We start from the raw sequence: 12,303 nt of genomic DNA, 5'->3' as shown, positions 1-12,303 counted from the left end.
AAATCCTGTGTAAGACAATGCATAAATAGACTCCTAGGTGTCTTAATCCAGGGCTACAGGCCATCATCTGCAGCTTGTTAGTATTTAACACATTATTTTAAGTTTTTGTCACTGAATATTAGTTGTTATTCTGGAAAAATTAAAAAAAAACTTTGGTTCTAATATTTAAATTTTTTGCTGTAATATTTTTGTTGCAAATTTCCCCTCACTTTCCATCTGGTTATACACCAGGGGAAATCTATTACAAAATTACAAACATAGTTGTAAAACCAGAAAGGAGTTTTCAACCTTTGCAACTCTATACAGAAAACAAAAACACTTTATGGCTTGACTTATTTTATTTTTATTATTTTTAAGCATTTAGGGTAAAAAAAAATTCTTGCTTCCTATGTATTTGATGAGTGTCAGACTCACTAGGAAGTGAGGGGAAATCTACCCAATATGGACAGACAAACCACGGACCATGGACATCATGGACAAAAGGACAGCATGTAAATTATTAGACTTTCAAACTATAAAAACCTGGCAAAACCCCTCATTCTTCCAAAAATAAAATAAAGTTTTGTCTGGAGTTTGCCTTTGAGTTTCAGATTATGTTCGGTTCCACGGACAGGTTAAGAAGCTGAGTCAAGTTTAAAGTCAGGTAAGGAGCTGGCTAAGTTTAAGTGTAGAAGTTTGTCATACTTAAAGAAAACCTTTTAAAACTTTCAGATAGAGTACCCTAAAGTCTCCTGGAATATGTGATGTAGATATCTCTGGGGGCTTCAGTACAGTCCACCCACAGTCTGCTAATCTCATGCATGAGCAGCATTGAATCAGCAATGGGCCAGCTGTGAAAATTAGCAGGTGACAGCCAGCTTCCAAATTTGTATGGCACAAACACAACACAGACTTCAGAAGGGAGCAAGAAAATTATGGACTTTATGAACTGAAAAGTACGTGTATATTCTACAGATTCTGTACCACTGACCATAGTTTTATATGCCCAGGTATAGGAACATCTCTTGAAAAGGAAGAGAAATCCCCTTTTAGAGAGTTATTACCAGAATTTTCTCCATTGTAGGATATTCCTTCACCTTTAATTCTGGTTGTAACATAAAAAGTAGGATTTTCCACCACTTATTGTCCCAGAGACAATGGCCATCACAATTAATAATAACTTATGCAGTGGTAACACAAACAACAGTAAAAATTTGACAAAAGTAGGTAGAGTTTGTGGTAGAAGTTTCTTCTGCTAAAAAATGCTCCTGGCAGACTACGTGCAGTATAAAGTTCTGGCCCACTCCCAGCACCTGTAAGATGACAAGAATGGGGCTGAGTGCCAGGACGATATGACTCCAGTGTGCACGTGCAGGAGTTCTAGTTCAATGGCCACCAAATAATGTAATGGACAAAGAATTAGCAATTGAGAAGGTGGTAGTGGCAGACAAAGAGGCAACAAGGATTGCTCAGTTACATGAGTTTAAATGTACATTAACTCACAAACCACACTGCAGTGTGTGTGTGTTGAATAGTACCCCTATGCACCACCAACTACTACAGTAGCGGGCAACACACCAGAATAGCAGCACTGTGGTGCACTCAGTGATATAGGAATAGGGGTTGCAGGTTGCAATTACAACTTTGCGCATTGCTTAAAAGGGCCCATTGGGGCTTTGCTTGTAACCACTGTGACAGTGGTCTCCTTGTAGTACTTGATTACTGTGACATAACTTCAAGCCATGGAACCTCCTGCTATCCCCACACTACCTATACAGATTGGGGATCAATAATATTAAAAGGCAAAATATTTTACTAGTGTTCACCAGTGAGGGTAAATCTAAAATTTTGAGTTTCCACCAAAACAGGAATAGAGTGGAACTCTTCTAATACTTTCTACGAGGGTGTTTTCTCTTGCTATTGACCAACATTTTCACACTTTTCTGTTCTTTCTACAGTTCTAATTGGACTTAAATGGCAACCCCCCCCCCCCCCCCCATTTCGTTCCAAAATAAAAAATAACATGTTGCCTTTAGAAATACTTTAGAAACCAGGGATGGAGAGAGGAGTGATATGAGCTCCACAATGGGCTACACAGCTTTGCAGGTTTCATTGCACTTCCTGCTCCTCACTTGCAGATATTAATAGTCTGGATTGTAAGAAGCTCTTGCACCTGTGACTGAGGCCAGCATACATCATCTATTTCTGACAGATTGGAGATTACAATTCAGTGGAACTTTCTACCAATCCAAATAGAGGTTTTCCACAATGTTGATCCTGACCAGGGTAATATACGCAGTGGGCAGCATCACTGCTCTGGCATTTTCAGAATTTTTTAAACGGGCAAGTCTTAGTTGTCAGCCTTCTCCTTATTCCCTAACATGGCAGTCCCTGTTTTCACTTTGCTATTGCTCAGCCCCACCTGGTTCCCCCACAAGATGGTGTCCACCTGGCCAGCCTTGTGAAAAGCACGGTTTGTTTCATGTGAAACTATTGTTAACTACTTGACATTGGCAATGTTAGTAGACTACAGGATATGTTATACTGTATAAAATAGATTGTTTAACAAAGCCCATGTATTGATTGATGTTAAAATATCTGAATATTTGACATAGCATGGAACCTTATTACCTACCTCACGAAGTGCCATGGACTGTCTCAACATATTATTAATAACTAGAAAGTACATAGGATTCAGATGATTGCATATGAAGAACTAATCACTTTCCACTTATCCACAAACTCTTCTACTGTCAGTATGAAACTGTGAATGTGTAGGATTGGATTACAAATGGATAGGGATTCTTTATTTACATACAGTATAATAAAGAGGTTTAGCCCCTACTCTGCTGTGTTAAGATATATATTCATTAGATTGTATTTAGGTTTGTAACAAATCTGTGCTCACTTTTCAGGCAGGATTCACACCATATAATATATAAATTACTGTGTTGCATTCACTTTCAACTGAACCCAACATGCCAACGCGTCTGCTAACATACTACAAGCTACAATAGCTAAAAAAAAAGGGGAGAGATTGGCAGCTCATAAAAATGTGTTGCCATGCCTTGAACTTTAAAAAGGTGTCTTAACATAACACACTGCAAAGGTGTAAATAGGCCTCAAATTCAATTAAGAACCCTTGTATGATAGATATTTTTTATACAATACAAAAAAAAAAATATTGATTTTTATAAAAAAATGAAGTTATCATTTAATGGCTTACTTACATTAAAGATGTGATAAAACCCATAATTTAGTGTGCGTTATTGCATTATGCCATTTATTTTGAAGGGTACTCTCGGCACATTACTGCAACCTAAAAAAAAAAACCACTGGCTTTCTACATGTCAAAAAAGGAAAATTTTATTTATTGTAACTTAGAGGCATAGTAACCATTAGTGTACAGAATTGCCTAAAAATGTATTTCCTGCCGGCTTTGGATCCAGCACAAGAGAGGCGCAAAAGAGGCAGGTTATGAAACCTATGTGGCCAAAATATAGAGGAAACATTTTTGGTGTTGGAAGGACCTTATCCCAGTACTACCTAGAATGATGGAGATGCTGCTGCTTTTCTTACTACAACACTGCGATTTCCTCTTGGTTATAATAAAGGCTTAACTTCCCATACAGAAATGAGTTTGAGTAAGAACTTAAGTGAAACCAACAAGGAAAGAAAAAAGTTGGATAAAATTGTAGCAATGTTTAAAATTGTTTACAAAGAGGCGATTTTTCTTTTTTTTTTTTTGTTAAAACTGGAGTTACACATTAAACTGACTACTATGATTATGATGGTGTTTTGTGAGCACAATAAAGCTGCCACACAAGGAGGCAGGTCCTATAAATACCAAACTCTATAGTGCATAAATTGAAGATTTATATTGATGATAATTAATTTGGCTTCTCCTAACAATGAGATTCATAGACAAATCTTTAAACTGTGAATTTGTCAAGACTTTTCTGAATCACACATTTGTCCCATATGATAAATTTGTCATATATTTGTAAGCCATAATTGTGAAGATTCCGGAACTATGTGATTATCCATATAAACCAGACTTGGTGGTAATGTTCAAATTTTATCATTAATAGTGTCCAGCTGTAGTGATAAGGCTCTGGGATAACATACCTTCTGCTGCACAAATCTCTATATGCATTTCTTTGCCTTATGAAGTCATAAAAAAAATATGTATGTAGTGTAAACATTTTTTTTTTTTTTAGCAGTGCTCCACTCTACTTTGAGGTTTCTGCGATGCTACTTTATATTCTGATGTTCTTTTTCTATTTTTTTTCCGATACCGGGCCTGCACTTTTATTACTTTTTGACTGATTCCTACATACCTAAAACCCATAGAGCCCCATTTCTTTCAACTTTATTTTTGAGCTAGCCTTCGTGTACCACAAAAGAACATTCCTTACAATCACTTTTATCACTTTGATTGCAGTACCAAAAAAGTCAAACCTGTCTTTGCTGCATATAGTCTATGCAGCAAGCTTGTCTTCGGGTAATGCAAGGTTTACAACGTTTTTTTATAAACAGTACAACAAGATTTAATCCCTACAGTCAGGTTTCAGGGCCATTGCAGCCATGTTTTTTTCATCTTTTGTACTTGCTTGCAGTTAAGTAGCACCACTACTGTTATAAGAGAACAGGGCCACTTTGTAGCATAGATAAGTTATTTAAGAATAACAAATCTATATGTTAAAGATATATATATATATATATATATATATATATATATATATATATATAATCTTAAAAAAAAACACATAAAACAATAAAACATCACTTGTACACATTAATGTGTTTTCTCTATCATATTTTAGAAACCATATTTTATGGTACCAAAAAGGTAACATTGAATGTAGTCAAATCAACTACACAGTAATGTAATGTAGACAGAATGTTTTTGTATGAATCATTGTACTGTCAATATTTCTGTGGTACATACACATATATAATAAAAATGATTTCTTTCTTTGTGACTCCAAGGATACTGTTTAGAAGCAGTAATACGTAGGGATGAGTGAGCAGGCCTCTGGCATTCTCGTGAAAATTTCTTTGAACTTCAGATGGTTTCACGAAATTTCGGCAAACCGATTTCGCGAAACCATCAGAAGATCTAGGAAATTTTAACAGGAGGATTCACAGGGAATCCTCCTGTTTGCGATCCTCGGGGCACTAGAGGTTAATTTACCTCTTGCCAGGGATCGCACAATCTTCTCAATGAATGAAGCCGCCACAGCTGCATTCATTGGGAAGATGTGTGATCCGCGGCACTAGAGGTTAATTAACCTTTAGTGCCGCAGGTTGCACACTTAAAATCCTCGGTCGGCGAGTTTACACAGGCCGTTCCCGCTTAAAATTTGGTAAGCGAGAACGGCCGAATTCGCTGTGAGTTTTAAAAACTCACTTGCTCATCCCTAGTAATACGTTGTTTGCTCTTTTGAAATGAAATTATTATCTATTACCAACACTATTTTGCCTGATTTTACTGTAATGTTTGGGTTGATCTGGCTACTGAACATTGACAGGTTTACCATACTGCACCTAGGTTGGCTAGACTATAGCATTATTATTGTATATCCCCTGCAAGTTCACAGGCAAAAAACAAGCAAATTGTGACAAAAAGGAATGTATGTTACCAAGTTATTGCCCAAGTTAATGAGAGGTTGTTTCTTTGCACAAGTACAGGTCCAGAATAATTGGAAGATACTTCCCTAACCCAAAGAATCCATTTAAAGCCCACTGCATTTTAACAAATCACACCAATACATTTCACCAAATTATACATTTTTGGCACCAAACTGGTTTGATTTCTGCCAGAATTGTGCTAAATGATGCATGTAAAAGAGATATCTGCAATAAATTATAGAGTCAATTTACAGACTATTTTATCTTACTTTTTCTATTTCTTACAGCTCAAGGTTCCTTTACTATTTAAAGAACAATTAAAAAGCAATGAAATTTTATGATTGTGTCCATTGTGTATGATTGAAATCTGAAGACTTCCATTTACCCCCAACAAATGACATGTCAAGAAGAAGTGGCCTTCTTTCACACGTGTAACACTGTCAAAACAATAGGGAGCACTAACTGTAAGGACCCATTTATATGTAGGTTTATTATGCCAGGTGATACAATACCACACTGTAACAAGCAACTGTATTGCAGTGCTTTTTGGATAGCATGCCTACACACTGTTACAGTACCCAGTATTTACACCACACTTGAGCATAAAATGAGTAATATGACCCAATTTCCATTTGTCCTGCATTGGTAACAGAAGGTCTTTTACACAAAAATAATCTCAAAAGAGACTTTTGGTATTTTTCTTAAAATGTACAGAGATAATGTATTCAGTTTATACATATTGTGTTTATTTGGCAACAGTTATACTTGCCGCATTCCTTTTAATTTTGGGATAGCCATGCAAATCATTCTGTATTGCTCCAGTGGCCAGCTGCTGGATTACAGTACAGAGGAATGTATTCCAAACTGCATACAGATTTTGTGTATATAAACAATGGCTTTTCTGAAGGAAGGCTTAGGAGACATCAACAAAGTTAAATGGAAAGGTGGGGGGGGGGTCATCATATTTGGTCTGTGTTGATCACTTTGACCTAGCTCATAGTCTGAAACCACTGTATACCATTTTTAATACTAGGCTTATCTCCATACTGAATGTACAATTGGGGTGAAAGGAATGATTTGCATGGCTATTCCAGCTAAGCTCCACAAAGCACGTGCTCTGCAGCACAATAAAATTAGGTATCAGAATGACTAATAATTACTTGGTTAGTCATTACTGCCTAGACGTGCAATGCATTCAGTGTGAATGAATTCCATAACACAGTGCACCCCAATACAGAAAAACTCCCCATTTGCAGCATGGTGGTGGTATTGGATAAATATGCCCTTAGAGTTTAAGTTAGCAGGGTTGGCTCAGTGGCTAGCATTCTTTTCTTTACAGCACTAAACTAAAGATGCATACACACATGCAAATATTGTCAATGGAAAGGATCTTTCATGATCCTTTCCAACGACGATGATGTACATACAGCACTGTTCTGCTCTATGCAGAGGGGAGGGGGAGAACGACCCTGAGAGCTGCGTGCTCTCCCCCTTCCTTTGCATTAGGATCGTTCATTGTCCATGGATCTGCCAGGACAGTCTTTCAGACGATGGACGCTGTACACACGCCAGATTCTCGTCAGATATTGGCCCTAAGCTGAGAACTATTGGACGGACGTGTGTACGTAGCTTTACAGGTTTGAATCTTGACGAGGACAGAACTGATAATTTAACTGCTGCAAACACAACTTGTACTGTCCCAACAACTGGCAAGTGGAAATTTTAGAGGGATCATATACCTGAACCCAATTCTTACTGTCCAGAACCTCAAAACACTGTCCTCTGAGCATTTCATGTTTACACTTCATAGTTCTCCCCAGAGGTTTTTAGCCGGTTGCTCCGCCCGGCTGATTTGAATACCCCGCCCAGCTCTCGGCAGCTCTCATCCTCGGATGCACCTCATGGAAGGCATAGCAAAGCCGGTTTTGCAAAATAAAAGGCACAGGGATATAAAATAGAAACAGACTACATAAGATGTCTACATGGTATAAAATGCTGATCCTTGTAGCTTTTGACTCCTTTTATTAATGGGAAAGAGGTTCATAGAAGCAGACATCCAAAGGCCCAGCCTGGAACTTACAGCTTGCACTAAAGCCTGAATAGCCAAGTAACCAAAAACAATGTTTTCAAGTTATTTTTTAGACCACTGATTTTGATTCAACATATATTTAGGCCATGAAGTAGAATATATTACGTAAAGATAACCAATTGCCTTTCTGACCACTCTGGTACACATCAATGACTAAAAATCAATAATAAGTTCATAACGTGACTACCTGGTAAGACAATAGGAAAAGCTTTCTAAAATCCTACTGACCCAATGGGTTAGTAAGAGTCCACAAGATGCCACTACAATTACAAGAATTTGTAAAACAACTGCTTGTCACAGCTTGTAAAGAACCCATGTTGTCACCAGCTGGTTTTTGATGTATGCTGGATCAACTTTCTGTGTTCCTCTGTGCAGTGGACATGTCTGTAGATAGAAAACTAGTGGCAGTACTGGGTTTTAGACTTGAATCCCAGCCATGACTATCTGCAAGAAGTTTACATGTTCTCCAAAAGATGGTTTCTCTTAAGGCACTTGGGTTTCTAACACACCTCCAAAAACATTTATTTATTTTAGGGAGTCAATTAGCCAATTTGCCTTGGTATGTGTGGAAAATAAGCAGCACAAAGAAAGTGCAATGTTGAATATAGATAAGCTACAAGAATAAATAATAAAATGAATTTAAAAAAAAATTAGAAAGAAGACTGCTGCTACAATGGTTTGTGACTACATATTCAGGTTTTTTTTTTTTTTTTTTTTTTTTTTTTTTTGCAATTTAAAAATTTCTGTTTATACAAACCATACAACACAAAATGAAGAAAGTTTATAATTTGATAAACTTAGAATTGGGTTTTTATCTGCGCTTTTAACCATTAAATGTCAGGAGGCATGCTGTTATATAATGTAGGATTTCTTTTTTTTGTGGCCGTCTGCATTTTTAACTGCCATAATTTTGTTCTAGGATAAATTCTTGTTAATGAGAATTAACTTACGTAATCAGAAATTAGAAAAAACATACTTTTTGTTTTTTTTGGGCTTGTCAAATCGGAAGTTAGAAGGATACAGGTGAGTCTTGATCAAATGGTCTTTCCGTTTTGCAGCGGTTTTGAATTTCTCCACACATCCTTCAACTAAACATTGGAACTGGATGGCACATAAAAGATCATAAAGGTTTACTATATGAAGTATATTAATTATTTATGAATTATAAAAATCACAAATACCCACTAGATTTTATGACAATGATACAAGGGGCTAATGCTATGGATTTTTTACAATATTGATACAGTTTGATATTCAGTATAGATTTAGATAAATATAATCTAAATATACACCGCAGCTTTAAAGCTTATGTAGATTGTTGTCTAACAGGTCTCTTGCATTTGTATGCCAAAATATGCTGCAAGGTGCCATGTGCAAATGCATTTACTTTAAAAGACTACATTATACTTTAAAAGACCTGCATTTGACCTGGACTTCAACTTGTCAAATGGAAGAAAACAAACAATTTACATAAGCCCCTATAGTGCACCGGATTTAAAAAAGTGAAGAATTCCTGTATTCGGACATTACTGTGCCTACAACTTTGAAGTTTTATATCTTCAGTTTAAGATCTGAGACATTCCTGCCTGTGACCGGTCTCAGGAGAAGAAAAGTACAATCTGGTGATGTTTGCGTTGGTTGGTACTACTCACTGTCCTCTAGCTGGAACCTGTACACTAGGACCTACAGTACATGACTCTCTCTGCTTCATCTAGTTTGTGGATCTGCACTTTATGAAGCTCTCTTACTTCATCTCGGTTATTAATCTATTACTCTTGTGATCACCAGTCATTACAGGGGCAGCTCCAAAACAAGTTCACAAAGCCCTGCCTCTACATAAAGACACAAGGCATGGAATGTCAGTAATAGGGAAAATTAGATGAAGGGAGACCACAAGCAATACTGGTAATCACTCGATTTTTTATTAGCGGTGTTTCCTTTTAAATTGGCTTCCTTTTGTGTCACTGAACTTTAGATTTGTCCAGCTGACAACTGGTAAACCATTTAAAATATTTAGTTTCTAGTCCTACTTTTTTTACTTTTTCTTCTACTTTTATGTAAACAAATATTGATAGATTTCAGTGAAATTATTGGAAAATCTGTGTTAGTGTTAGATATAAGGTTTAGTTTAATTGAACGGAACCCATCTGGAATGGGCATTTATAACAATCTCAATATTCAGTGCCTATAGCATACTTGCTAACATCATCAGTTAATCAAGAAGAGTAATGAGTTACTACATGCCATATTGGTTTTCTCTGCCATGATCTCAAACAAGGAATCGTGCCATTCCAAGATGTGAACATCCAAAAGTCGGGCAGATGGGAACGAGCGTCTACAGGTAGAACAGACATTTCGATGTAGGGTGTTATAGTGAAGTTCATATGATTCTAGAGTGTCAAAGATCTGAGAGCAACCTGCCATCTGACAATGAAACTCTGACACCCTGAAATGAAGTAAAACACAAAGATCATTTTAGTTATGACATACAGCATATTATTATATACATTAGACATATTAGAAACCTGAATCACAAGTTCAGTCTGAGTTTGACTAATTAAAAAATAAATAAATAAATAAATTGCCTTGAATCTACTGAACAAGCAAAAACATTTGCCAAAGAAGCAAACAGACCAATGGCGAATACTGCCGTATAAGTAGTAATAGAAAACTGTAGTTTTCTTAACATAAAACTTTTTGTCAATGTGTATTAGGTATTTGTATGCTTGTTTATCCATATAATAAATAATTATGTTCATAGGGGAGACATATGTTTGGAGTTTGCTATGCAAATCAAAGTTTTTTTGTGCCCATTGACACCCAATTAAGTAGTTTTAGTAGGTGTTTCCTGAGACCTGAAAGTTAATACAAGGGTTCCGCAGAGGTAAAAAGGATGAGAAAGACCTAAAACTTCTATAGAACAATAAAAACACATAGGGCACCATTTTTAAAATTTAGATTCTGACATTTCCTGGTGGGAATCAATTACTACCATTGAAACACATGGACTTGGAAGGTTCCTACAAGGGAATGTTTGAGTGAAAGTCAGATCCCTGGTTTTAGAGTCCATGGAATATCTTTTTATTAAAGAAACCTTCTACATACTTCGGCCTTTGTTCTACTTCTCCAATGCCCGTCAATACATCTTCTAGGTATAAATGGCGATGAACATCCCCATCCTACAAAACAAAATGAGATTCAATTGTGTAATTTTTTTTTGTGCTTTGCATCTGTGATTTCACAAAATATTGAGTTACCATTCTCCAGTTCAGAGATACACATTAAATTTAAATTATATCTAAACCCAAAGAGAAAAGTTTAATATACCACAGCTTAGATGTGGTGGCTGCATTAGTTTCATTTATTTTAGTGATCATGCCAGCAATGCTCACCTCACCATATATATGGAGGAGAAGAAATCTCCCCCAAGGATAGGAAATATGTTAGAACTACAGAACAACTCCCCTTTCCCACAATTATGACAACAGCGATAACAAGACACTTTTAATGATATATTTAACAGGCCAAAGATTGTGACAAGGAGGAGATGTTCATGGTTTGGATTTACATATAATGCTTAACGATAAACTATGCCTAAACAATGCACATGAGAGCTAATAATGTATTCTAAAAAAAGCAAGGAAAACATTTTAAGAAAGCATTCATTTACTACACATGCACCAAATTATTCACGGTTTTCTTATTCCTTCTGCACCAGAATCTGGCACAAATGTAAACACAAGGAAGGCATTTCAAAGCACTCAAACCAGCTGAAACTCATTTTGGAGTCCTTGCTGTGATCTTTGGGAATAAAGGCTGTCAATGTACATCCAGCTACCTTGCTGTTTAAATTGGTGAGTTTTTACCAAACTGCAGTGTAACAAGAGAGGGCCTGGGCAGGGCTGACAACACGATTTGGGCTTTCAGTGCAGGAAACAAAGGGTTGTCAGCTCATTACAGGAAGTGAAAGGACAGAAGACTTTTTGTAGGAGCCATAGAAATGTTTTCCCAGCATTGTTCCTAAATAGACAAGTAGGAATTTACTGCATATGTACTAAAAGCCTAATTTTCATTTATTTTGTCTAGTCATCCCCTTTACAGAATGATTTTGAATTCTCCGCTTTGTAAAGCAACCCCAAGGAAATGTCGGCGTGTTATTTCTTCACACCTCGAAGAAGTCATGATCACGAGAGAAGCGCACGGTGCTGGGGGTGAAGGTGCCGGCCCTCCCGGTATTCTCCTGAACCGGCAAAGGCTTGGGAAGGCTTAGAGCGGCCGGGGATGACAGGGCAGCCAGCAGCTCTGGTGGAATCATGAGTGCTCCTTCGGAAAAAAACGTCTGTCCGCTCTTACTTCTACACTACAGAGCCTTTTATCAGAGTGGTCACGGTTTAATGGAGGCGGCCATGTTTCTGAAGCTTAAACCTTAGTACGATATCGTAAAATAGCGATACTACTCTAGTGACTATGGTCTTCCGCTACTTATGGAGTTGTGCGTTTCACGCCTCGCTCAGCATCCAGATTTCGTCATTCTTTGCGTTCCACGCCTCGCTTAGGATTCTGACGTCTACCACGTTTTGTGTTCCATGCCTCGCTTAGCA

The 12,303-nt window shown here is 37.1% G+C and overlaps 1 protein-coding gene across 1 annotated transcript; it reads right to left on the bottom strand.

Annotated features, from left to right (window-relative positions):
* Positions 1 to 7,517: 7,517 nt before the first annotated feature.
* Positions 7,518 to 12,223, bottom strand: ZNF511 (zinc finger protein 511). The gene is made up of 4 exons (XM_072425235.1): positions 11,871 to 12,223; positions 10,808 to 10,881; positions 9,947 to 10,148; positions 7,518 to 8,803 (listed from the first exon to the last, which is right to left on the bottom strand). Exons 1-4 carry the CDS (start codon positions 12,015 to 12,017, stop codon positions 8,657 to 8,659), a joined length of 570 nt encoding a protein of 189 aa, XP_072281336.1. The 5' UTR covers positions 12,018 to 12,223; the 3' UTR covers positions 7,518 to 8,656.
* Positions 12,224 to 12,303: the final 80 nt, after the last annotated feature.

This window comes from Pyxicephalus adspersus, chromosome 10, assembly GCF_032062135.1.
Source record: "Pyxicephalus adspersus chromosome 10, UCB_Pads_2.0, whole genome shotgun sequence".
In the NCBI taxonomy this organism is placed as follows: Eukaryota; Metazoa; Chordata; class Amphibia; order Anura; family Pyxicephalidae; genus Pyxicephalus; species Pyxicephalus adspersus.
Note: the sequence above shows the minus strand (reverse complement) of the source record. Positions and strands in the feature narration are given on the sequence as shown.

Excerpts from the sequence above, each read along its gene's own strand:
- ZNF511 (XM_072425235.1), bottom strand. The coding sequence starts at position 12,017 with ATGATTCCACCAGAGCTGCTGGCTGCCCTGTCATCCCCGGCCGCTCTA. Across the intron at positions 10,882-11,870 it reads GTGATCATGACTTCTTCGAG|GATGGGGATGTTCATCGCCA; the intron begins GTGTGAAGAAAT and ends TTTGTTTTGTAG. Across the intron at positions 10,149-10,807 it reads GAAGTAGAACAAAGGCCGAA|GGTGTCAGAGTTTCATTGTC; the intron begins GTATGTAGAAGG and ends ACTTCATTTCAG.